Genomic DNA, 27,828 nt, shown 5'->3' on the forward strand with positions numbered 1-27,828 from the left:
CACAATCAGCAGATCAAATGTAGAAAACAGGTGCACAATCGTGCAAGCAACCCCGGAGGTAGCAGTAAACTGTCCCTGGTCCCACTCCCCTCCAGATGTAGACGTGAGTGGAGCCAGAATATACATTTAAAGAGCTTGTTCACACGCTGTGTTGCGGCCATGTTTTTACAGTACTTAAGTGAATGTGTTTTGTGTAATCTCATACAACTGCTGCTTAATTTTTCCTTGCAGATTTCAACCCCAAAGCGCTTTTCATTCAAATGAAGGGAAAACTGCACGTAAAAACCATCAAAATGCAAGTAAAAATGCAATTTTATGCAGCGTTTTTGCTACAGAAAAGAAGGTCTGCTGCAGTTACTCACGTGTGCACATATCCCAATACAAACGTAATGCAACTACTTTTTAACATCCATTATGCAACGTTTGGACTTCCCACATTCATTTGGACAAAGCTTAAATCTCTGAACCACCTTATTATAGTAATCCATGTTTGGTTTAGATCACATGTGTCAAACTCTGGCCTGCAAGGGGAGTATATTTAGACCCCCGATGGCGAGCGGGTCCCCTGAGTATACCGGCCCAGCATCGCACTTTCAATTATATTGGCATCCTAGATGCAGATACAGCTGAAAGCAATGATGGAGGAGGGAGCATCAGTTGGCGCAGCCTCTCCCATCATTCCCCCTCTGCCCTGAGATGAACAGAGCACTTGAAGACACCATGAAGAGACCGGAGCAGCAGGGGAATGGGCAGAGGTTTTTTGTTTTATAATGTGGGCCCTTATACTGTACTGGAGCACTATGTGGGGGGCCCTTATACTGTACAGGGCACTGTGTACAGTAGGGTCCTACCATGCATGTGGAGGAATTCACTGTGGGGGGCACATTTGTTTGCATCATTCAAGGTTTTTTTATCCTTTGTTATTACATATTTAAATTAGGCCATTGAGATGTTACCCGGGCCTGTGCGATTTTAGACTGCTGATCGCTTGGTCCTCCTGAAGATGCGCTGCTTTCTCAAAGAGCACAGGAGCGATGGCTGTTGGCCTAACAATCATCCGATAGCCATCTAACGTGTACGGGGGCCTTTAGAGACATGTTGCAGCAACCCAAACTTCTTTGTGAGTTACCAGTCACTAAACTCCATGTGCCCCATAGCTGCCAACATCTCTGGAGACATTGAAGTCCTGTCTTCCAATCATGCCCCCTCCTGGGCTCACAAACACCTCGACCTTTGGGTGCAAATCATGTTTGAGATCGGAACGCAACGCACGGACTAGCCGCAGGTCTTCCGACCCGGGCATAGAAATATATAAAGCAGTCACGCTCGGGTCGGGAAAGCCACCGACCAGTCCGTGCACTGCGCTCTCATCTTGGCACTGACTTCTAAATGTGTCCTTCTCTCCCTCTGTTAGGATAGAGTTGGGAGACCACATACAGAGAAAAAGTAGGTAGAAGCCACAGATTTCTGTGGGCGCGGCGGATTATTAATGTGTACAGGGGCGCCTTGACTGAGGAGGAGTGAAAGCTGGTATGTAATGTAGAAATCCACAACCAGCCATTCAAATGCCAGTACTAGTCCAGAGGGTTGTAGCTATAACACAGACAGCCATAGAATAAAAGCACTGTATATAACCATGTCTTAAGTAGTTGAAAAGTCCATTCATAAAACTTTTATTCCACTTACATCAACTTATTACACATGTTCTTTTAAACAATTATGCTTGGATTGTTCATGAAAATTTCATAAGACATTAAACAAAGCTAGCCATCATCTCGAGTTATTCCCCCTGGTAACTATTTTGTATTGTAATTTTTTACAGCCACATGCATGTTAGGCAAGTATCAAAAACAAAAATAAAACTAAAAGTTAAATATATGTTTGTTTGTTTTTCTGCTGTGCTTGATATATAGTGAAATTATGGAATACCAAGCATGTACGTCTTTAATGCGTCAAGTACTTCTCTCTTTTTTTTTTTTTTGATCTTAGGTTGTTTTAAACGATTTAAATACAAATAAAATGGAGAATAGCGACAAACAAAAGCAAAAACGTCAGCCAACCGGAAGGAGAATGGAATGTGAACCGTATAGAATTTTATTTTTTTGCTCAGGATTTTGACTGGCTATCGCAGGGACCATTCTCTAAGAAAGTATGTTTAGGCACAGAGAGGGAATCTGATTGCGGACTACAGCAATAAAGTCTCCCCCCCCTACAGCGCAAACCAAACGTCCCTTACTTGCCGTTACACAGACCGATACACAAGCAGTTCATGGTGCTTGAATATGGGGAATAATGGGCCCCTGTGGTAGCCCGCAATGTGCCTGAAGTACTCGGCCAAACATTTAAAACATGTATAAAAATGTTGGATTCCCCATATTGGTCACCTTATGGGGGGTGGGGAAAGAAAAAAATAAAGCCCCAAAATGTTAACTGGCCCTACTCCCTATTAAAACACAAAACCACATGGGAAATATAGAAATCCAAATAGAAGTAACATAAACCTTTTATATTTGTAAATAAAAAAAAAAATAAAAAAAAATAAACCTATGTGTGGGACAGTAAGGATGACAATGGTCTATTGTGTCAATTTTTTTTTTTTTTTTTTTTTTTTTTTTTAGAATGAGGCAGACAGAAAAGGAAGGCTGATTAATTCTCTCCGCCGCACTCCGCTTGCTCAGCTTCGTCCCCTTGAGTGTCTGATGTCCACAACTGGAAGGAAAGAAGACAGGAATTAGATCATCCTCAAAGAGAAAAAAAACAAACACCTTTTTCCTTTGCAAGTTTACTTTTTATTTTATTTAAATGGGTTGTCAGGTGCTAGCAAAGAAATGCGACTTTGCAATATGCTGACTATTAGGGGATTTTTATACTATGGTTCTAGTAGAGTGTAGGGCTTGTTGCTTAGGATTGGAGCACAGCACTTGTACGCGCCGCTTTGAATTCTGCTGCAGATTTAACCCTTCACAATACATAGTGGGAAATCTGAATCAAAATCAGTGACAAAATGTCGCTGCGGCTTTTAATGTTGATTTGATTCTGGGCGAACATCAGTAGCTAAAAATTTATACATGTGTGAACTTACTGTAAGGTTTAAAGGGGTTGTCCTGATACCTAAAATGCCCTTCATAAATATCCATTTTTAACCTCCAACCACTTTTGTAATTTGCCTTATTTTAGAAGACCCTACTCTTGTCCCTGCACAACTAATACGCATGTTTTTGCTTTTTAAACCGAGACTTCCCTAAAATGAAATGTTAAACAGTAGGTCACAGGAGGATGGCTCTGCACTCACTCTCCACAGCTCCTATCACCTCCCTTCGAAACAGAACGTAATCTGGGGGAGACGCTGCGGTTATTTACCACAGCTTCTTTCATCCCCGCTCTTTTGATTACATCTGGAATCAATCACGGTATTTTAGACTGTGGGAGAGGCGAGCGCAGCACCAGCACACTTCTTGTCACTGCTGCTTGTTTCTCTGAAACAAAATTTCATCAGGGACTGGTGATACAAGTAGGGAGAGTGACAGCACCACCAGATGACCATTTGTTTCAGGGAGCTGATAAAAGCTGTAGGGCAGCACTGTTGTCACTAACCCAGCTTCTATCACCACCCTTAAATGACTCATCTGGGGCAGCACGGCTGTCACTCACCCCGCTTCTCTCACTGGCCCCTGAAGACATCCAGTTTCAGAGAAACAAGCTGTGGTTCAGCAATGATACGAAAAGTGTGTCAGCTCTGTGCTCACCTCTCCCACAGCCTCCATCGCCATGACTGACTCCAGATGTCACAAGGGGGCGATGATGAAGAGCTGTGGTAAGTGACTGCAGCACTGCCCTCTGATGACATGCTGTTCCAGGCAGGGAGATAGAAGGGAGAAGTGACTGCAGCACCATCCTTGATGTCCCACTTAAGGGGTTGTCTTGTGACGATAACTTATCTATCTGTTGGTAGATAAGTGGAGATTGGGATGATGGGACCCCCCCACTGATCAGTAGACCTGGGCACTTATCCCTGTTAGTATGGAGCAGTAGTTTGTATGCCAGACTGCTTCTCCATTCATTCTCTATTAGTCTACTGAAGAAGCTGAGCGCTGCACTCGGCAGTCCAGAGAATGCATTAGGTCCAGGATTATAAAAATATGGCCGATCCCAGAAACAGCGCCACCCTGACCTTTCACTTTAATAGGGCCGCCCATGGAGGACTCTAGACTGACAAGGTGACAACTCTCACAGAATTGATAGAAGTAAGTCACATGCTATTTCAGCAACTGGTGCCGAATGGAAAAAACGCAGTCATTTCTAACCATTATTAGCAGCCTTCTTGTGTGGGCAAGAAAATAAAGCCCACTCCTACCCTCAGCAACACTACGCGTAAATGCTGCTTCATAAGGATATTGTGAGGGTAATTAATTGAGCTTTCAATACTCATGGCCAATGAGGACCAAATCCCCCTAGGATTCGCCCCTACTGAAATAATGGGGAAACTTACAAAAAACTGGCCAAGAGGGGGCTGTCATGTGAGGGCAGGGATGTGGCCCCCCCTATGTCCGCAGGGAAGAGTCAGCAGTCCGCATCCGTACATAGGAAGATGGCGGCAATGTCCTATCCTCAGTTATGGTATATTAGGCACACAAACTAATAACTTACTGTCAAATTGTCTCGCAGTAATTGCATTATTAAGGTGCTATCTTTGTATGATTCTTCGCTCAGAGTATCGAGCTCAGCAATAGCTTCATCGAAAGCCTGGAAAGAGAGGAGTAATGTCACTGCTCCGTCATAAATGCCCAGCGTAACGCCACGCCGCCTTCACTTCTCATTCTTACCGTTTTTGCCAGGGAACAGGCTTTTTCTGGGGAGTTTAGGATCTCGTAGAAGAAGACGGAGAAGTTCAGAGCCAGGCCAAGTCTGATGGGATGTGTGGGTTGCATCTCCGTTTTGCTGATGTCAAAGGCGTCTTGATACGCCTGCTGGGACTGCTCCACGATCGCTGGAAGAGAAGGACAGAGGGTTACAATCTGGACACAACCCCTTCCCTTTCTCACTGCACCCGACCCCGTAAGCAATCAGGCTTTAAAAGGAGAACGCTTTGCCTTAGAAATTAGGTTTTATTCCATCTGCACATATCCTGGCCAGTTTCTTCTCTACAATCTACTGACTTTATGTTATATAAGGACGTAAGCCAGGGGTCGCTGTGATATAGGCCATTAGCCTGCTGTTGGGGTACACCCAGTGTTGTACTAAGTGATCAGCAGCCCTGGGGGGGTTTCGGTCACTGACAAAAGTTGTTTTCAAGTTTAAAAGTTATCCTCTACGTATAGGAAATAGGAAAGGAATAACTTCCCATTGCTGGGGGTTCAACGACTGGGACCCCACCGATCCTGACAAGCGAGGCTTTGTAGAGCCCCACACGAATGAAACCGTGGTTGGTCATGGGCACCTGCACTCTATTCCTTCTTGTGGACCAGCTGAGTGCAGTGTTCAGACATCTCCGGCTGTCTCACCAAGAAGGAATGGACCTGCAGTGCCCATGATTGACCGCCGCGCCATTCACACGAGGGTCTTTAGGAATTTCAGTTCTTGGGATTGGTGGGGTCCCAGTGGTTAGACTCAGCGACTGGAAAGCTATTCCCTTATAACAGGAATAGGGAGAAACTTCCAAACTTGAGAATAAACCTTTAACACGGGTCCCTCTGTGACCTGATTAAGTCTCCATTTAATCAGGCCATCTCTCAAAAAGCAGAAATCATGGGGTTAAATCAGAGTTGGAGTTTCCTCACGTCCCACAGGAGCCCTGCTGCCAGACAGCGCGCCCCCTCCAAGGCGGCACAGACATGGTGTATTGCTCTAAAACAGGCACTGTAGAATAAGACCCTATTGCTGACCACCATAAAAACAAAAGGGGGGTTAAAGCCTGTGGTTATTTGGGTTTTCTATCACCAGAATCATTGGCTCATAAGGCAAAAACATACATATGTGGACAATACATTAGAAGGACTGGAAGAGGAAATGGACAGGAAAGTGTACATCCTGCGAGTCTCATTGTGCAAGATGGAAGCAGCGTGTGTGTGCGGGCGACATCCTGTCATTAAGACCGCGTGTGCAAACCAGACGGCACCGGGGCGACAGTCTGCGGAGCTGCCCGCTCAGACGTGATCGGGCGTATAGACCGAGCTCGTCATCGAGAGAAAACTATCATCAGTGTTTGAATGCGGGATCGAGCGCCGCACGGGGTGCAGGGACCGGCGCAGCTATGTACAGCCAGCAGCGCAGACGCCCACTCTCTACAGTGTGGCCACAGGGACCGCGAATACGTGTGAATATTTTATATCCGAGTTAGAGAAACAAACTGCTGTCAAAAATAAAAAATTACATTTTTTAACCCCCTCCTTCAAAGTGACTTAACATTTGCCTAAACAAGAGGAAGGAAATGGAGACAGACCTCCCGGAAGTGGACGGAAGTAGAGGGGCGATACAGACTGGTACATCTGTACACATGCACATGGATGAAGGTTGGATGTGGTGCCCCCCATGTACATGCACCATACATGTAACCTGTGCATGAACAAGAGCCCCAGAAGTAGGAGACCCTAAAGCTAAGAGCAGCTACTGTATCGTGGGTGGTATTCACAGCAAAATGCCCATTTACTTTTCTTGCACAGGGGTCTTCTCAATAAGTCTCCAAATAATCCCATGGAGCGTGGGGGCTGTACACGATTGCGTGTGCTCAGTTAGGTTCCCTTTAACCGGTCATGCTGTATATGATATCTGACCTGCAGGCGGGATGTTCTGCAGCAGGAGGAGCTGGTCAGATTAATATACATGTTTGTTGGAAAAGTTTCAGTAAAACTTAAGAGGGATTTCAATGAATAAAATGTATTTATAAGTCTGAGTCTAGTGGGCGGTCCTACTCTGCTGTCAATCATTGAGAAGGACCGCCCTCCGGACTCCCAGGCATACAAACACCAGGGATCTCCATGAATAAAATACACGTTATACTGAACCTTATCATTCTGCTCAGCTTCTCCTCCTCTATAAAAAGCTGTCCACAGATCACACAGCGTGTACAACGTGACAGGTTCTCAATAACAATGTGAATATTCTATACTCAAACCTAAAGCGTCAGGAAGCTGTGTAGTGTATGCAAAACCTGACCCGAATATGAGTGGTCACATGAACACACACCATGTACAAAATGCCCCATTAGAGCCTATAGACACCCCCTTAATCAGGACCCCACTATGACCCAAAATGGATAGACCCTAAAGGCAATCTGCCACCAAGCTCATGCTGCCATCCACTTAGCCAATGGTCACTCAATGGAAACTTTGCTACATTTGTCATAAAACCAGCCACAGCAGAGGCCTCTCCTTTATATGTGCACTCATATTAAAGCGCAGTTGGCGTCTTCTTGCAAATCACTGGAGGCAGCATCAAATCCAAACAAAGAAAAAAAGGCCCATACTTAAAGGGACTGTCAGCACAGAATGACTGTTCAAACCAAGTACAAGCGCTCGGTGCATCACAGCGCAGCCAATCATTTACATACACCTTCTCACCTGCTTGGTTTCCATATACCTCGACCCTCGAAGGTGTATATAAAGGATTGGCCCCGCTGTTAAGCACAGAGCAGCAGGACTTTGTTTGAACAGTCATTCTGTGCTGACAGTCCCTTTAAAAAGATGTTGTCCAGTCTCCGGGTCACTATGTGACTGCAGACTTGTGGATTCTCACAGCACGCGTTGTCAGGAGTCACCGATGCAGAGAGCATTACCGCAAGTATTCCATTTGCATACATACAGTCATGTGCCAACTAGACGTGCACAACCTTGCCCAATGAAAGTGAATTGAGCGAGGCTGGACACATCTAGCCGAAGTATGCCAAACACATACTTGCGGTCAATGCCCGCACACTCCCGACACTGGTGAATCCTGATAGAGCACGCTGTGAGAATTAACAAGTCTGCAGTCCCAGAGTGCCTGCAGACTTGTACCCCAAGACTAGACAACCCCGTTAACAGAAAACAATGCGTGTCTGAATCCAGTAGTATACTGTTACTGTAACCATGGATGGGGGAAGATGTGGTGTGGCTCCCCATTAATTGCCGGCTTTCTACGTACAGTATAGGGAGGAAGCTACTAATCTCAGGACTCAGGCAAGAGAAAGAACTTATGACAACTACTGCTCAGAGGAATCAGGGTCTCGCTAATTTATGCTGCCCGCGGATAGAGCACATAATTGGCCACAGACTAAGCAGTGGCAGACTCAGCCGCCAATATCCTGCACATAAGGGCATACGTCTGTCAGGCTGCTATGTAATACACTTGGCCTGGAGAGTAAATGCCCAGCGTGCCTTTGCCACAGAGTAAAAAGGTGTTAACCACAGGAGAAGGGCAGCGTGTGGTGAAGCTGCATCATACTAATTCATAGATATTAGAAATCCCCAGTCATTACTTTTCTTGTCTTCTCCACTAGCTACTTCAGCCAGGTAACGGTAATAGTCTCCCTTCATTTTCAAGTAGAAAACTTTGCTTTCGGCTTGTGATGCATTGGGAACCAAGAACTTGTCCAGAAGATTCTGAAATAAAAAAAAAATAATAAAAATCAAAACCAACAGCTCAACAGTGAGAGGATGGTTGTCACCCATTAATAAACCAGGCTCGAGTCTTAAAGAAGACTACAGTTATTTATTAACCCCTCAAAAACTATGAACATTTTTTTTTATACAAACATTTTTCTTGCAATTTATAAAACAAGCTTCTAATGCCAGTTCTCTGCATAAATAGGATCTACCACTAGGCGGAGCAAGTAAAATGTTTTTTCTCCCCTTACCAGAGCCATGCTCCATGGCCATATTAAGTCCATTACGTCCCAGCTCTGGTGTCATTCCCATTACATCAGTAGGGTGTGACAACACTTTATGACAGAGGTGCACAACCTTTTTGGGTCCAAGGGCCACATTGCCAGATTGGAATATCTTCATAGGGCCACAATAAAATCTAAAGCGGTATTAAGATCTGAGGCCATGAAATATGTAATTAAATGCCACATATTTCAGATAAATGCAAGTTCTCGGACTCCCACCAATAGCGAAAATGAGGAGTCCTTTTCTTGCCTGTTTGCACTCTAGAAAAGGAAGAGACCATGCTCCTTCTACTGTCGTTTAAGGGGTTTGTTCAGGTTTGGCCCCAAGTCTGCAGTCATTATATGACTGAAAACTTGTGAATCCCCAGAAAACTGTCAGGAGTCAGCTGTGCTAAAGGCGAGACCGGGAGGTCAAGTGACCGCAAGTATGTGATATGCATACTCCCAGACACATTCAGACTAGACATGCCCAGCCTCAAATCGCATGTATTGAGCAAGGCTGTGCACATCTAGTCTGAATGTGGCAGGAAGTATGCACATTACATACTTGTGGTCACATGACCACCCAGTCTCATTGCTGGCACCGGAGACTCCCGAGTGCACGCTGTAAGTTTTCAAAAGTCTGCAGACATACAGAGCGACTGTAGATTTTTGTGCTAAACCTAAACAACCCCTTTAATGAGAGTTGCAAAACTGTTCCCTTGCTGCCTTATGTCTAACATTGGAGAGCGCATCATTCATGTATGGCCGCCTCATCTATTCCTTTTTGGAGTGCTACACAGGGGTCATGATACACTTCTAATTTTGGGGTTCCAGAGAGGGGCACATAGTGAACCATAGGTACTCATCTATCCTTCCCCTGTACTACTTTTCTATGGCAAGAAATATACATGTCAGACGTCAATAGACACAGACAAGCATGTATGATCAGATGGATGGGGGGGGGGGGGCGCACAGCAGGACACATGTGGCCCCTGGGCCTGCACTCCTGCTATATGATTAATGGGGATCTGACTGCTGAGAAAGTGAATGAAGCCAGGCTGCAGATCTGTGCACTGGAAAAGCAGGATGGTGGGGCGGGGTAGTGGCAGATCAGAACGGAGCTTTGTTGCAGGAATAACCCTCCTCCTGCTTCAGCACCCAACATGTATTATTGGCTGTTTTTCAATAAAGCAACTTCTTCGGCAAGATCAGTGTCATTCCGAGGGTCTCGGCAGAACTGCTTACTAGCAATATATTACTAGGAGCCAACCACTTTATAGGGGGTCTGCCACCCTCAAACTGCAAATACAGACATTGCCGCTATAAAAAAAATATCACATTTTAGCGGTGTAGCTGCGGAAAAATGCTTATTTAATCCATATGCAAATGGGGCACTACAATGCATCTTTGGTGTGACCAAGGGCTTGGTACACAGTTACACACCCTCCGATTTGCATACCTAGCACTACCCCCCTGGGCTTGCTTGACAGCGCTGGCTCACATAGCGAGTGCTCCCCAATCCCTTGTACCTGCGCACCGACACTGGACGAGTCTAGCGGTGCGCACTCAACGCCAGTCTAACTATGGCCGCAGCTCACTGCACCCGACGTATAGTGAGCAAGTAGCGTCAGAGACCAGAGCGTGCCCACACCAACACTGAATGCGTGCTGCTGGGCTCCTGCAGTGTCAGTGCGCAAGCACCGAAACAAGGGTTTAGGCAGGAGACTTTCATAAATGTACTATGGCATCATGTCGATTTGTATTAAAGGAAGTGTGTTATCAGAAAATAACCTACTGTTTAAATCCAATTTGTATGATAAAGGGGATGTCCACTCACAAGCTACAAGCCTTCAGTCACTAACTGCAGACTTGTGAATCTTCCCATTGCGCACACTGTGCGTGAAGGATTCTCTGGTGCCGGCAGCAGTGGCTGCAATTATGCGATTTGCACACATGTGGTCACAAGCTGACTAGAAGGGCACGGCCTCACTCAATGCAAGTGTATTGTGCAAGGCCCGACAGTGTCTAGTTGGATTGTGGTTGGGGTATGCAAATCACATACTTAGGAGTCACATGTTCGCCGGCTCCAGGCCAATCCTGACAGTGCGCAACATGAGGATTCACACAGCTGCAGACTTGTAGCCAAGACTGGACAAACCCTTTAATTATTTTGACTCAATATGGCTCAGACTGACTGATAACAGGAGAGCTTTCTGAACATGCCCTGACCAGGGAAAAAGTCACTGCATAGGAAGGGAGAGGAAGTGAGCTGTGACTTCACCTACTGTGAATGGTGGATCCTCATGAATCTACTGTATATAGAGATTTATGGTAATCCTGACAGTAGTGATAATGAGCCTGCTAAAAAGTGTTAAGTATCAATCAGGAAGTAAAAATCTAGTATTAGGCTTAGAGGCCAGTATGAAAATAAAAAAGATTTAAGATATTAATTTATTTTTAATCTAGAAAGTGACATGGAAACTTTAATATATGTATAACCCCCACCTTCTTAAAAGTGTCACACATGACGTAAGTTGGAATGCTGCACAAGGCTCCCCTAATGATTCTGGAAGCGAGGACACCGACGTGAACGCTTGTTACTACTATTAGCTCCCGTTTTATCTTCCTAGAAAATCCTGCTAAATTCTGTAATGAGCCTACATGTATCCGGCCACGTTAGGAATCTGTAAGGAGGCACATACTGTACTTTATTGCATATATGGAGGCAGGGAAGTGAAAATGCAACTAAAAACCTACTAACGAAAGATGAATCCATTCCCGGAGATGCCTCATGTAAAGCTACAGCAGCTAATATCATCCATGTGCAGCCTATAATCAGTCATGCACGTATAGAAGCGGGTCTGGAGGTCTCAGACGTAGTAGAGTTATGTCAGATAAGTGACCAAGGGGCTGGAAGTTTTCCGGCTTTCCTGTTGGTAATCTCACTGGAGAGCCCCACACTCCACCTCACTCCAGCCTGAGTGCAGCAGAGTTGTTGGCCCTTTAACAATGTATAAGTGAGCAGATTATGTGAGCGAACAGCTGACTCTGGAAATCCTAGAAGCAGGGCAGAGACATCAAGCTGGACCCTGCTCCTGTGTTGCTAGGAGGGATATTTGTCAGGAAGTCATGATTTCTTTAGGAGTTGTCCGTATTGTGGTAACGGGAATACTGGCGAGTCACCCGACACACCCAGTGACACATACCCTCACAGAGCCGCAGCCAGGAAGGACTTTGTACTCTGTAGACTGCTTCAAACCTGCAATTTCAGAACAGTCCAGAGCCTTTTATTACATGGTACACGACCATGAGCTGCTGAACACTGAAAGAAGATGGAAATTCAGTCTGTATGTTCAGGAAACCCGGATTTGGACTCTCCAAACAAACGATGCTCACAAGTAAAGGAAAACTGCACGTCCATCTAATATGGACGGGAGTGTCCCAGCTCACCCCCAACGGCCGATGTCAAGGGGTCAATTTGGATTTCAGCATGCCTGATCCTTTGTACCCACACTAGACTAGCCAGATGTCTCAGCGTATACACATGCTGAGCAGAGGGTATATGTGCAAGAGGTGGGACATGGTTAGGGTAAAGAGCCGACAGCCAAACGAGCATCAAGCCAAAAAGATGTACAAGTACCTTTAAAAGGTTATTACTAACATTTTAAGGCATCACCTATCCTTCCAACACAAGGATTTTGAGAAGGAAATGCTAAAATGCCCCATTGAATCGAAGGGCTGTATGTGTGCCAGGAATCCTTTCCGATGTGGCATTTCAGAGCCCTGCTCTCATGATCGGTACGAGTCTCAGCAGTTCACAAATTATCAGCTATTCTTTCAATAGGTGATAACTTTGAAATGTTGGGAATAACTCTTTAAAGAGTAGATATTTGCATGATTTTGGCAGAAGGACAGATCTCAGGATAAGATGGCTATGCCCAACCTAGCCATTTAATGGGCTTCGGGGTTGTCCACTGGCCCGACAAACTCAAGACATCACTCATTTTCAGCAAAAGTCAGAATAAGCCACAAAAACAGTCACTGAATGGCATTATAACATACTGACTATATATGCCATTTGCCCGATGAACCAACACCTGCATCTAGACAGCCAGAGGCTCATGTGAGCCCCATCGTTTTAACCCCATGTCTTTGATCATATATAGTTCCTTTCAGTGTTACTTGAAGGTGTCCCTCTGTTTAAATTCTGATGTCAGATAATAACAGCATGCTGGGGGTAGAGTTGCCCAACATCCAGAAAGTATCAAAACTTGATCATATTAGAATACAACTTGTGCACAACACTCAGTCGTCACGGTACAGTTTCTGCAGCCCCTGTACCATCCAGCAAGTGGTTACAACTCTCCACGCCTGATGAAGGAACTACCCAGGGGTCTCCGAATAGGCAGAAATGCCCATCAGGCATATATAGCATATCTCGTGCATATTCCATTAATGTCTTCCATGGGTCACAATAATCACAGACGCCCTCGTCATTCTCTAGGTCTAGAGTCACAGGGAGCAGAGTGTGGACAGCAGTCGTCTATGTGGATGTGGCTGAGCATCTTTCCCACAAGAGGAACCAGGAAGCATGAGACAGGAAACACTTCCCGTTAGTCTTTAGCTGGGGGAGGAAATGTGCACATCATCTGTGTGACCTCATCCAAGAAGCATCGCTTTCAAAGAAGCGGCTCGCAAACTGGTTTAGTGAGCATGCTCCAGACAACACAATGTAGTAGATCCTCATTGATCAATGAGCCAGTGCTAAAATGTATCAAATTTGAATACAAGATAGATGCAATGTGGTGATCACTCCAAGATCTAGGTCACAATACTGATCACGCCGAACAGAGCAGACAGCAAGCGCAACCTATATCATTCGCACAAAACCAAGTATTCAGCCCTGTAAGTGGTGATACAACCCGTGCTATGCTTTTTTTAACCGTAAAAGAACATTTTCCTAGTTAAAAGGTCTAAAATCGCCTTTCTTCCACAAGTAGTGAATGTCCCCTGGTCCTTTATAAGGAATAAATCTCAAGCCAGTTCTTTATTTTGACAACTCATGTATACCAGAAAGCACGCTCCCATTTAGGTGGGGGGGGGGGTTCATACCTTTTTTTGCAGTAATACTGTGGCATATGGAGTTTTTCTACACTTTTTGGTTAATCTTTTGGGTGCCTGAATTTTTTTGGCCCAGTCACAGCAAAAAAACCTGTGTTAAGGAAGTCTGTATATAGACTTTTTAGAAGACTAATAGCATAGCAATGCAAGGATACATGCCAGCATACAGGGCAAGTCTGTAGGATCTTAAAGGAGTTGTCCAGCCATAATACATCGATGATCGACCAATTAAAAGCTCTGGCGGAAGACTGAAAGGAACACATGAATGGAGCACTGTTCCAATGTGTAGTGGCCGCTCCCAGGTGCTGCAGAACCGCCCCAATTCAACAAAATTGAGCTTATCTGCAGTACTCGACAAGCTACACATTGAATGGAACTAGCAAATCATCAATATATTGGGACAAGACAACCCCTTTAATGTGTGAAGCAAAAAAGACATCCCTTCGCCGTGTCTGCTAATAAAGTCAAACTATCATGGGTTCCCAACATAACTGATACCACCCCTTTGATGTTGCTTCAAGATATCTACACTGTTCTAAAAGGTGAGGAACCCAACTACAGTTATATACAGCTGTGTGCGCAGCTTTTAGGTTTCTGACCATTTTATTAGCAAGTACAGAGCAACGTTAGCGCTCCATGTAAGAGGACGTAGAAGGCAGGCTGAGAAAGAAGCGTCTCTTACCAGGACATCATTGCAGATCTCTCTCAATTCTGTCTCGATCTTCTCCCGGTATTCTCGAGCCATCTGCTGCTTTTTCTCGCTGCCTTCTGTCTTCTGCTCAATGCTGGAGATGACCCTCCAGGACGACCGACGGGCACCTACTACATTTTTGTAGGCGACTGACAGAAGATTCCTCTCCTCGTTGGACAGTTCACTCCCTTCTTCCGTCACTCGCTTCATGCAGGCGGCCATGTCATCGTACCTCTCTGCCTGCTCAGACAATTTGGCCTTCTGTACCAGCTCGCATTTATCCATGGCTAAAGGTTCTGAGGAGAAAAGGAAACATCAATTTTATACTATTCTAAAACTTCACATTTTTATTTATTTCACTGAGAAAAACCCAAATCCCACTATGTATTTATATGTACTTTCATCAATATATTCTCAAACCTACAAAAATGCAGCAAAACTGGTATGAATGATCCAGACCGCAAAATATCTTGATTTTTTTTTTTGGAAGGGGGGGGGCGCGCGCTAAAGATGATACAATTATTAAAGCAAAAATAATGACGACCCTGCTAGTAAGAGCTTACAATCTATGCATGTATTCTCAGAAGAGGGGAGCAGGGGTCTTTTTACAGGGGCTGATACATGCCCGTAACGAATGCTGACCAATGATATAGCATGTCAGATGGTGATTGTTACACGAAGGGATGTGCTACTAACCAAGAATGAGCCCATCTCAAATATGTGATGAGGTGGTGAAAGAGTGTTTGCTGCTGATCACAAATGTATGGTCTAGTTATTGTACATTTCTATGGACGGTCAGCAGAGCATTGGCCCGTGTGACCGGCCATATTTATGACCATGAGAACAAAGATTGGGCAGTTGAAAGGTTTGTTTTTTTTCCCTGAAGTCTGCCATAGGTATAGTCAGTAGACCCCCCCATGCAAATTAGCTAGTTGGCCTGTCCCATTGTAATTAATCATATACATCACACACATGCTGCAGAGCAGGCAGTCAATCAAGTGTCGGAGAGATCACAGCGCACTCACTATGTAGTGAGCGGTGACTGTAACCCCTCCCTGCGCCAAAGTGAGTGGCTGCAGGGAGGATATAACCATTTTCTCCCTGTAGCTGAGCTTCCAGTAGGCTGGATACACAGGGTTTAAAAGCTATTTACCTACGATTACCACCATCTCAGCAGGTAAACAACCTTTAAAGGGAACCTGTCACCTGGAAAAATGCTAAGAGAGTTCATGACTTTGCACCAGTCAATAAAGCAGCAGGACGGCATGGAGAGGCAAATCCAATTAAAAGGTAAAAAAGGCCCTGAAGACACAAGCATAAGGGTTTTAACAGATCGACGAGTGGTCCAGCCATTAGCAGTGCAGCATGTGAAGTCTTCAATGATGAAAGCGCAGCAATCAGATAACCACATTACACCGACTATTAACAGACACTGAGCAGTAACTACACGTCACATAGCAGTGAAATGCCATTAAACACCCTCATAACCATTATACAGCACCGTTACTCTATAAAATAGGAGCATTAAGTCACAAGGACAAGTCCTTGAGTTGTCTACAGCTTTCACAATGTAATGAAAATCTATTAAAGATCCCAGAGAGGTTAACATCCTATTTAGAGGGACCCCGACAGTCAAAACAGCAGGCAGCTTGCATAAGTTATGCAGCTAGGTTTTTTTTTCTCTCTGAAACGATGCCCCCCCCCCCCAAGTGACTGACAGGTCCCTCCTTAAGTACACACATGGGAGAGACCTGTCAATCATCTTGAGTTGAGAAAACCTGGCCCGGAGGCAGCGAGGGACTAACGTAGTCTGTTCGGGCTGGATCTTTAAATCATGGAAAACATAACTGGCTGCAATCGTGCCGCCAGGCTCTAATTCATGCTGCCTGTGGTTTGGATAGCATGAATCAAGTGACAGATTCCCTCTAATTATGTACTGCCAACTGCAGTAAAGCTGCATTACTGGCAAGATTTGCCTTTTCAGCTTTTTTTTTTTTTTTTTTTTTTTTTTTTTTACAGATAGAGAGGACTTGTGGCAGCATGTCACCTTTCAGCCCTTGCCGGAATTGGACATTTCGAGTCAGAGACCCCAATGAACTAACATGGAAGAACACCTTATTGCCCACTGTAATCAAACTCACATCGAAGTGTGAGTGGACCACAAATCTCCTGACTGAGCAGCTTTATAGGGATATATGGGGCTGTTCGTTTGGGTTAGGAGACCAGTGTTTGGTCCATGCATTGTAGTCGGTACATAAACAATTGTATGAATATAGCCTCAGGCTATGTGCCCACGTTGCATTTATGAAGCAGAAAATTTCTGCTGCATAAATGCAAGTCCTCTCCCGGAAAAACGCATGCGGAATTCCGCACGCGTTTATCGCGCATTTTTCGCGCGTTTATCACGCGTTTTCCACATGCGGAATTGCCTTGCGTTTTTTATGCATTGGACAAAGGCAATTCCGCTTGCGGAAACGCAAAATTAAATGACATGCTGCAGATTTTTGAACGCAGCATAAACGCTGCGGAAAAATCCGCAGCATGTGCATAGAACTTGCGGAATCCCATTGGGGACCATGGGGTGCAGATATACATGCGTTTTTCAAGCGTTTACGCTGCGGAAAATCCGCAGCATATACGCTTGAAAAATGCTACGTGGGCACACAGCCTTAAAGGGAACCTGTCACTAGATTCATGCTGCCCAAACCAAAGCCTGTGTTATGTGTGTACAGAGGGAGAGACCAGCTGAGGTGCAAGGAGAAGCTGGCCAGGGCCCGCAAAAGACTAGTCAGGTCTCTCCCTGTAGTCCTCGGTTGTCTTTACAAACTATTTATTCTCTGAAACATTTAAGAGTAAACCATAATTGGCTGCAAACGCAAAGCCAGGCTCTGATTCATGATGCCTGTAGAATGAATCTTTTGACAAGCAGGGCTGTGGAGGCGGTCCATTTTGTTGCAGTTGGTATAAAATGGACCGACCCCATATATACAGTACAGACCAAAAGTTTGGACACTCCTTCTCATTTAAAGATTTTTCTGTATTTTCATGACTATGAAAATTGTACATTCACACTGAAGGCATCAAAACTATGAATTAACACATGTGGAATTATATACTTAACAAAAGTGTGAAACAACTGAAAATATGTCTTATATTCTAGGTTCTTCAAAGTAGCCACCTTTTGCTTTGATGACTGCTTTGCACACTCTTGGCATTCTCTTGATGAGCTTCAAGAGGTAGTCACCGGAAATGGTTTTCACTTCACAGGTGTGCCCTGTCAGGTTTAATAAGTGGGATTTCTTGCCTTATAAATGGGGTTGGGACCATCAGTTGTGTTGTGCAGAAGTCTGGTGGATACACAGCTGATAGTCCTACTGAATAGACTGTTAGAATTTGTATTATGGCAAGAAAAAAGCAGCTAAGTAAAGAAAAACGAGTGGCCATCATTACTTTAAGAAATGAAGGTCAGTCAGAGCGAAAAATTGGGCAAACTTTGAAAGTGTCCTTAAGTGCAGTTGCAAAAACCATCAAGCACTACACAGAAACTGGCTCACATGAGGACCGCCCCAGGAAAGGAAGACCAAGAGTCACCTCTGCTTCTGAGGATAAGTTTACCCGAGTCACCAGCCTCAGAAATCGCAGGTTAACAGCAGCTTAGATTAGAGACCAGGTCAATGCCACACAGAGTTCTAGCAGCAGACACATCTCTTCAACAACTGTTAAGAGGAGACTTTGTGCAGCAGGCCTTCATGGTAAAATAGCTGCTAGGAAACCACTGCTAAGGACAGGCAACAAGCAGAAGAGACTTGTTTGGGCTAAAGAACACAAGGAATGGACATTAGACCAGTGGAAATCTGTGCTTTGGTCTGATGAGCCCAAATTTGAGATCTTTGGTTCCAACCACCGTGTCTTTGTGCGACGCAGAAAAGGTGAATGGATGGACTCTACATGCCTGGTTCCCACTGTGAAGCATGGAGGAGGTGTGATGGTGTGCTGGGTGCTTTGCTGGTGACACTGTTGGGGATTTATTCAAAATTGAAGGCATACTGAACCAGCATGGCTACCACAGCATCTTGCAGCGGCATGCTATTCCATCCGGTTTGCGTTTAGCTGGACCATCATTTATTTTTCAACAGGACAATGACCCAAAACACACCTCCAGGCTGTGTAAGGGCTATTTGACCAAGAGGGAGAGTGATGGGGTGCTACGCCAGATGACCTGGCCTCCACAGTCACCAGACCTGAACCCAATAGAGATGGTTTGGGGTGAGCTGTTCCGCAGAGTGAAGGCAAAAGGGCCAACAAGTGCTAAGCATCTCTGGGAACTCCTTCAAGATTGTTGGAAGACCATTTCCGGTGACTACCTCTTGAAGCTCATCAAGAGAATGCCAAGAGTGTGCAAAGCAGTCATCAAAGCAAAAGGTGGCTACTTTGAAGAACCTAGAATATAAGACATATTTTCAGTTGTTTCACACTTTTTTGTTAAGTATATAATTCCACATGTGTTAATTCATAGTTTTGATGCCTTCAGTGTGAATGTACCATTTTCAAAGTCAAGAAAATACAGAAAAATCTTTAAATGAAAAGGTGTGTCCAAACTTTTGGTCTGTACTAAATAAATATATATATATATATATTATATATATATATATATATATATATATATATATATATATTAAATTGGGTACAGTAGTACAAAGCAGGATTATTATTTATTATAGCGCCATTTATTCCATGGCGCTTTACATGTGAAAGGGATATACATAGCACAAACAATTACAATAAATTTTCAATACAAGTCAGTGACTGGTACAGGAGGAGCGAGGACCCTACCCACGAGGGCTCACAGTCCACAAGAGATGGGTGAGGATACAGTAGGTGAGGGTAGAGCTGGTCGTGCAGCAGTATGGTGGAGCGAGGGTTACTGCAGGCTTGTCAGAAGAGGTGGGTCTTCAGATTTCTTTTGAAGGATTCCAGTCTGATGTGTTGGGGTAGAGAGTTCCAGAGTAGGGGGGGTGCACGGGAGAAATCTTGTATGTGATTGTGGGAAGAGGAGATAAGAGGGGAGTAGAGAAGGAGATCTTATGAGGATCGGAGGTTGTGTGTAGGTAAGTACCGGGAGACTAGGTCACAGATGTATGGAGGAGACAGGTTGTGGATGGCTTTGTATGCCATGGTTAGGGTTTTGAACTGGAGTCTCTGGGCAATTGGGAGCCAGTGAAGGGATTGACAGAGGGGAAAGGCTGGGGAATAGCAGGGGGACAGGTGGATTAATCGGGCAGCAGAATTTAGGATAGATTGGAGGGGTTAGAGTGTTAGAAGGGAGGCCACAGAGCAGGAGGTTGCAGTAGTCAAGGCAGGAGATTAGGGCATGCACTAGTGTTTTTGCAGATTCTTGGTTGAGGAATGTGGAGATACTGGAGATATTTTTGAGTTGTCAGGAAGTGGAAAGGGCTTGGATATGAGGTTTGAAGGAGAGATCAGAGTCCAGGGTTACCCTGAGGCAGCGAGCTTGCAGGACTGGGGAGAGCGAGCAGCCATTAGCTATGATGGCTAGGTCAGATGGGGGGGTTGAGTGAGACGGTGGAAAGATGATGAATTCAGTTTTATCCATGTTAAGTTTTAGAAATCTAGAAAAGAAGGATGAAATATTGGACAGACATTATAGTATTCTGGTTAGTAAGGAGGTGATATCGTGTCCAGAGAGGTAGATCTGTGAGTCATCAGCATAGAGGTGATACTGAAAGCCGTGGGACTCTATGAGCTGTCCCAGGCAGAGGGTGTAGATGCAGAAGAGCAGGTGTCCTAGGACTGAACCTTGGGGGGGGGGGACCGACAGATAAGGGGCGAGATGAGGAGATTGTGTGTGAGTGGGTGACAATTTCCTGTCTGTTAAATATGAAGAGATTCAAGATAGGGCCAAGTCTGTGATGCCGGAGAGATGAGATAGTCTGTAGTAAGAGGAAATGGTCCACTGTGTCAAAGGCAGATGACAGGTCCAGGAGGAGGAGGACAGAATAGTGTCGCTTGCATTTGGCAGTAAGTAGTTGGTGACTTTAGGATGTGCTGTAAATGTTTTCAGAAGAATTTGGGAAAGTTGTGAAATGTCCTATAAATGTCTGTTCCTGATCTAAGGATCTCAGCTTTTAGTTTAGATGAATTTGTGCAGCACTTTATGCACATGCTCAGTAGTGAGGCAGGGCTGTGGAGTCAGAGTTGGAATCGTAAGTCAGGGAAATTGAGGAGTCCGAGTCGGTGGTCTGGCTTATCGACTCCACAGCCCTGTTGACAAGTTCCTTCAACAAAATGGAGATCTGAAATCAGATCAAGATGAGTAGTGTCCACTAGAGATCCGCATCTCCACTGTTTTTGGAGCCATGTAGGATGCCATCTTCTGACACGAAGAACTGAAGTTTCTTGACAAAACCTCCATCCAGAGAAATGTTGGCAAGTATAATATCCGGCCCTCACATGTCCACTCCACGAGGATCTGACATTTCTTTCCAGATATTCTTAGACTAATGATTTAGACATAAGACATAACTAAGAAGGCAATGCTATCTGCTTGTCAGTGTCTGATTTCACAAGGTGCAATTGAACTGCTGTGTAATCGTTATGGAAGGGAACAAATGTTCTCTAATGTGCACCTTGTACCCACCGAAACTGCACATAATGCCCACGCCATCCAGGACCCTGCCCCATACCGCTGGCCGGAGACACATACTGCTACACAGTCCTCATGAATAGAGAACTGACAGCACAGCAGATTCTAGATGGGACCTTAGTTGGCTTGAAGAATACAAGTATCAGGCAGATTGGCGTTCATCCTGCCCAATCATTGAGGCTCTTTTTACACAGCAGCTGCAGTACGTTTTCTAGGTACGACAAGAGGATTTTTTTCCTGAAAGTCTACATTTAACAGATGCCACTGGGTAGCAACCATCACCTACAGGCTGTAAAGGCATCCATTTAACATATGCGTCATGTAGAGATATATATATATATATATATATATATATATATAGATATATATATATATATATATATATATATCACAATATACTGTTTTTACTGGATGCCTCCATATTGAAATATGCAAGGTTTATGTAACACAAGCAAACTTACTGCTAACAGAGTGTGAAAACACTTACTCCCTGGGAGATAGAAGTTGCGAGGAGTCTACTGAAACGTGCACATTTGGGTCACAGAAGCTAAATATTATCCAAGATTCATTCTCTCTCTCTATATATATATATATATATATATATATATATATATATATATATATATATATATATATATATATATATATATATATATATATATATATATATATATATATATATATATATATATATTAGTTGGATACAGAGGCCCACACCGATGTAAAGGAAGGCTGCAGTGTGCAGATTGGTAGTGTACAGACTGGAGTATGGATCCAATAGAAAGCCTATGTCCTTTATTCCGTACTCCACTCCATGTGGCCTCCTGCCTCCCGAGCTGCACACTTTTCAGCCCCTTTTAGGAGAGATTGTGGGGGTCTCAGGACATGGAATCCCACCAACCTGCAGTCAGTCAATGGCCCTATAAAATAACATTAGAAACTTAAATGTTTAGTTACTCTTTAAAAGGATTTGTACCAAGACTGGAAGTTATCTCCGTTATCTGAATGGAATAAAGGTGGCGTATGCGCCTCTGCTTCCTTCACTCTCTACTCCATTATCTCTGATAGTCCCATACATTGACTGGAGCAGAGCTGCACATGCTCAAACTGCACTCCCCTTACAGTCACTGGGGTTGCCAGCTGTTGGACCACCAGCAATTTTTAAGGACAGACTGGGGAGAATTTCCAAACTTGGCACAAACCCTTGAAGGCTCATTTACATGGGCAGATTATTGGCAAACCAGAGTTCATAAGAACTTCTCGATAATCGGCCTGTGCCAACATGCCGGCGAATGAGCAAAACACTTGTTTGATGGCTGACTGGATCGTTCATGAAATAATCGCCGTTGGCAGCACAGCGCTCTGTGAAGCGGGTCATGAGCACAGAATGACTTAACCACCGCTGAGCCCCCATAAAGTATGTATGGACCTGTGGGAACAGGCCACGAACGAGTGACAATCAACTTGTATATAGTTAGCCGATGCTCGCTTATGGAGAGAAGTCTGAGCATCCATTTCATCTTAAAGGGTTTCTCCTGCAGAATGATAAGTGCGCCAGAAAAGAAACACGCTGAAAATCACCCAGGCAGTGGTCTGAGGGGGTTAAGCATGCCTTGTTTCATGGTTTTAAAATGTGAAAAAAAGTTAACTATTGGATAACCGCAGCTTAATCACTACAGGACCCCTTTTACAATAAACACAGCGTATATTCACCTCCCGCACCTGCACCATTCTGGTGCCACTGCTCCCGACGGGCCATATGACTTGTGTCATGGGTTTGCTGCAGCCTTTCCCATTTCTTCAGAGCAGAAGACAGCTCTGATAGAAAAATCAATGAGCTACAGCTGAGCAACGGCCACTGATCGGCTGCAGCAAACCCGTCACAATGTCATGTGACCTGCCGCGAATAGAGCTGCTAAAATCACTGGATTTGTACGTCGGTATGCCTAGTCCGTGGCTGCTGGAATCCCCAGCAGCTTACGATATGTAGGACATCGTATGGCATTGTAGCAGTATACAGCACACATGAAGTCATGCCGGGTCTACTAATCAGAAAAAGGCTTCGGGGACTCCAGCAGGTAGTAGGCGGCTCCCACCCGGCAGCCACGGACTAATGACTTCGTCACTGGACTAAGGTCCCATAAATTAAATTCGCTCACCTCTAGTATACACTCCTATGGCGCCATCCACACAAAATGTATTTTATGGGTGTATATTAAATCCAATATCCACAGACATTAAACAAAAACCTGCCCCAATCAGGAAAGTGGGGTAGGCGCAACTATCCGTCCTGAAAATGATCAATAAGTAAATATCACTGAATAATGGATCATTAAATACATCTTCTCGCTAAATACATTCATCACCTATCCACATATGGGATAGCGGTGTGATCGATGATGGAGGGCGGGAGACTGACTGATCCGGAGAACAGGGGCCCAAAGTCCTGTAGGAATGGAGCAGTCCTACAGGTGAGACCATTGCTCCATTCTCTTCTTTGAAACTGAAGATAATTTCCCGTCAGTTCCACGGAAGTTGTTGGGAGAAATGATGAGTATGCACACTGCTGCTTCTCACACAAGGGATTTAGGGACCCCCGTTCTGTGGATTGGTGGTGGTCCTAGTGGATGGATAGCAAGTCATCATATGTTTATTGCTTTTTCAGTGGCTAACTGCATTTAGTGGGACAACCCTTTAAAAATGGCATGACAGCCGATATAAGCCGCTTATACTGATAAATATTTTAAATGTATTTTCATTTTCTAATTGTAGATTTTTTTTATTGTATTTTCTGTACAGTGTTTCGGCGGCGGCCCATGCTGCTCCTAGCCCCAGAAATCTACAACAAGTACCATAGGAAACTATAGTCTGGAGATCTTCCTTGGCTTTCCTCGGAGTGTTGTGGGCGTGCTCTGTGCAGAGGCCACTGCGTCAGTAGGAGGAGGAGGTGAGCTGCGACCATCACCTGTTGTACATGGTGGATTGGGAGTTACCTATAAATGAATGTTACTGTCATTGTGATCCTGCCTCAGATTATGAAATGACTGCTGAGAAGTGATCTATGCAGAACACTATATAACAAAAAAAATCCTGAAATCTTGCAGTTTTTCTTCTGCCACGGAGCATCATAGGCTGACACTTCCTGTTCTGCATAGATCACTTCTCAGCAGTCATTTCATAATGTGTGCATGTATATATCACTATGGGAAAAAAAAACATTACCATAAATTACTGCAAGATATTTTCTTTACATAAAAGCAATAGGCAAATTTTCTAATGACTCTAAGGGCAGGTTCACACGTTGCATAATTGTTGATTTTCCACAGCGCATCTACAACAAAATCCCTGTGTTGCATGGGTCAAATTCTATGCAGACGTTTCCAGCAGTGTAGGTGAGATTTGTTGGACCCTCTTCTCCTTTGCTGGTGCTATAATCTGCTATGGATTTTCTGCAAGCAAACCCATGTACAAAACCTACATCAAATACGCAATGTAGGAACCCACCCTAAAGGAAGAGCAATTAATTTCTCTTACAATTAAAACGTGAAGTGCTGAGTGCTCGGATACATCATTGCTGGCTGCGATGACTCAAGAGCTTGCATACCACATAGGCATGGGGGCCGGAGATGCCATGCCATGGTGCACACCTCCATCATAGATGTAGGGTGGAGAAGGAGGGGGATACAACATTATCGTGCCTCAGTTTAACTCATTGCATGTATACCGACTGTGCAAAAGGGGAACAGTAATGTCATGTATGAGATCCAACAGCGCTGCAAAGCGCAGGAGTCACTACAGGCAACGTAAGGGTTAAGCCCGAGCGTGGTGAACGCTAGTCACACACCACAACCTACATGTCATTATCACCCCTGCTGCACACACATTTTCCCAGGCTGTGCCCACTCCCCCTTCCTACATGAATAATTGCACTGCTTGGAACAAATGCACCCAGAATCCAAAACCTATGGAAGGCTTCTCATACTGAAAAATAACCTAGGGAGGTGAATGACGGACACCGAGCCTCTGTGTATCCTCAAATCCCCTCCTTCATCCATAGTCCAGGGACTGGAGGATATAACATGTATACCCTGCTTAGAGGGGGTCATAGGCGAGCCAAGCCACTAAAGGGTCGACCCATGCACATCCACCAGCGTGCAGGCGTCTTCCTACACCGCAGCCGCAAGGTGTTATACAAGTACAAACAGGAACAGAACGGAGGGAGGAAAGAAGAAAAAAAAAAAAAAAAAAAAAAAAAGCCATTCACCACACCCCACCAGGCCGAGCGGCGAGTCCTTAGTAAAAGCACGCTGGAATTTCACTATAAGGATCCATTGGGGGGGGGGTTACTAGAGTCTGCTGCAACTGCGGTGACATAACTGTAAAGGGGGCTGCAGTGTAAGCGAGCAAGGTCTCCCCTGGTCACTGTGCGGCTCCAGAGGTGGGGGTGGATGAGGCAGCCGTCTGATAAGGATCAGTAGGGCCCCACCCGGATCAGCCTGTGTTACCTGTTTGTAAGGTAATGTGTCTGGCTACACATTAGGGAGCACGGACAGGCAGACATCACCCAGACGCCCTGCTTTTATAGCAAGGGAGGTTCCCCCCTCTCCAAGTAATTGTAGATGCTAGACAATCATCTGCAAGAGAAGATTATGCTCCACCCGCCATTGCATCATGGTGAATTCAGAGCGCCCCATGTGCTGCAAAGACCAAATGGGGAAGATACCACCAGTTAATGTACAAAGCAGTGCTGTAACGTGCATCTGACCGGACCCCATTTCCCCATCTGGAAATACTTAAGACATTAACATCCTCTCAAAGGAAACTGAGCCAGGCATGGTGGACCCTGTCTTCCGGGAAGCCTCGGTGCTAACCCACGCTGGACCAGACTAGGCAGCAGTCACAATCCAGTCCCCCTGTCCTTGTCCGGTACATATCTTCAAAAAAAAAAAAAAAAAAACCCTGCAAGGCATTACCCAGATGAACACCTCCCATCCACCCCAAGTATCTGGAATGTGTGGGGGAGGTGCGATCCAGCTATGCACAGGTCTGAGGAAGCCTATTCTTCCACCCCGGTCACTGGTCATGGTCCACATTTAGCAAATTCCGACAATCAAATCACCCCCTGTCATAAAATAGCCTGGTAAGCATGCAGCAAATCGCTTCCAACCAGTATGAGACGCTGCACCAAATATAGGTCCATTATACATGTACCGAGGAGGTCACCATGACCTTAATCCCTGCAGACAATCGGGCCCAGTGCATTTTTTTTTTTAATGCACCATCCAAAAAAACGGATGCGATTGACGGCGCTCGACCTAGTCTTCTCTGCCAGGACAGGATTCCTTTGTGAGATGGGGGAGGGGGATGTGCTCAACCTTTCCTGGGAATATGGCCACTGTCACCTTGTCTGTTCGCCACTGACCCAGCAGAGAGGATGATCGCACAAGAGACACCTCCCTTCCTCCCCGGGGGACACGGAGCAAAGAAGGAGGAGGATGAGGAGGGGGCGGCCTCACCTGTGCTGCAATGTCTGCAACAAAAAAATCCTGCATCGATGCAACATCAGCGGGGGTGGGCGCATGCACCGTATTGATGTAGAGACCCCGGATGGCATCACACGTGATGGAAATGAATGGGGCTGGGAACCCTATAGAGTTGAGACCCCATAAAAAGCCCTACTAATGAGAATCCCTCACCCTGCGGTGTCACATTGGGTCTAATTCACACATTACAAGTCAATAAAAAAAAAAAAAAAAACAACTTTATTTTTTTCAAACATCAAAGACCGTGGGGTTGGGGACGATCAAGAGGAAACGATCGGTCTCTGCGTCTATGGCCGGGGAGATGAGATCAGCCGAGTCTCCATATAAGGGGGTGATGAGGGAAGGAGGGGATGGAGAAAGGAGGAGAGGGAGGCTCCTGTGCTAGACAGGGTGGAAAAAAAATCTGGGGACAATGGCCCTGGGGACTATAAGTCCCAGCACAGCCCATAGGGAGAAAGCTGCTGCACAATGAGGGAGGATGGAGGAGCAGCCCGGGCGGCCCCCTCCCTGCGCTCCGAACAATGCTTCCTCTCCGCCATTACCAGGGCCTCCCCCCCGCCCTGTCAGGCTCAACCCTCCCCCCGGTGGTGATGAAGCCTCAGCCCCGCTGGCCGTTACCTGTGTCGGAGCGGGGAGCACGGAGAGCAGCTGCAGCGGGCGGTCGTCGGGTCCCCGGGCTGGGTGAATGCGCGTCTCTCAGGCTACTGCCGCTGGGAGAGTCCGGTCTCTTCCGAGCGCTCAAAGCTCTAACCGATCCACGGGGTTTCCTCCAATCGCTGAGCAGGGGCCGGGGAGTGACGTCAAGCGCTGCTATGGTAACCGCTGACTGGGTGGCATAATCACCGCCTGCTCCCTCCTTCCCTCTAGGCCTCGGGGGCGCGCAGCGGCGGAGGGTGGGGTGCTCGTCCCCGCCGGCCTGGCTGCACAGTCACTGGCCCAGCCCGGCGGGGAAACTGGTGGCCAT

General features: G+C 45.5%; 1 protein-coding gene across 2 annotated transcripts; it reads right to left on the reverse strand.

Moving 5' to 3' along the window:
- Positions 1-1,641: 1,641 nt before the first annotated feature.
- YWHAZ (tyrosine 3-monooxygenase/tryptophan 5-monooxygenase activation protein zeta) lies at positions 1,642-27,617 on the reverse strand. Of its 2 annotated transcripts, none has more exons than XM_073679674.1 (6): positions 27,483-27,617; positions 14,649-14,953; positions 8,453-8,576; positions 4,824-4,987; positions 4,648-4,743; positions 1,642-2,709 (listed from the first exon to the last, which is right to left on the reverse strand). In XM_073679674.1, exons 2-6 carry the CDS (start codon positions 14,940-14,942, stop codon positions 2,647-2,649), a joined length of 741 nt encoding a protein of 246 aa, XP_073535775.1. In that variant the 5' UTR covers positions 14,943-14,953; positions 27,483-27,617; the 3' UTR covers positions 1,642-2,646. The 2 variants fall into 2 exon arrangements, with proteins under 2 accessions (XP_073535775.1, XP_073535776.1); XM_073679675.1 differs by lacking the exon at positions 27,483-27,617 and adding an exon at positions 26,724-26,746.
- Positions 27,618-27,828: the final 211 nt, after the last annotated feature.

The sequence above is a fragment of the Phyllobates terribilis genome, unplaced genomic scaffold (assembly GCF_046119375.1).
Source record: "Phyllobates terribilis strain yellow unplaced genomic scaffold, ASM4611937v1 Scaffold_4__5_contigs__length_816908805, whole genome shotgun sequence".
NCBI lineage: Eukaryota > Metazoa > Chordata > Amphibia > Anura > Dendrobatidae > Phyllobates > Phyllobates terribilis.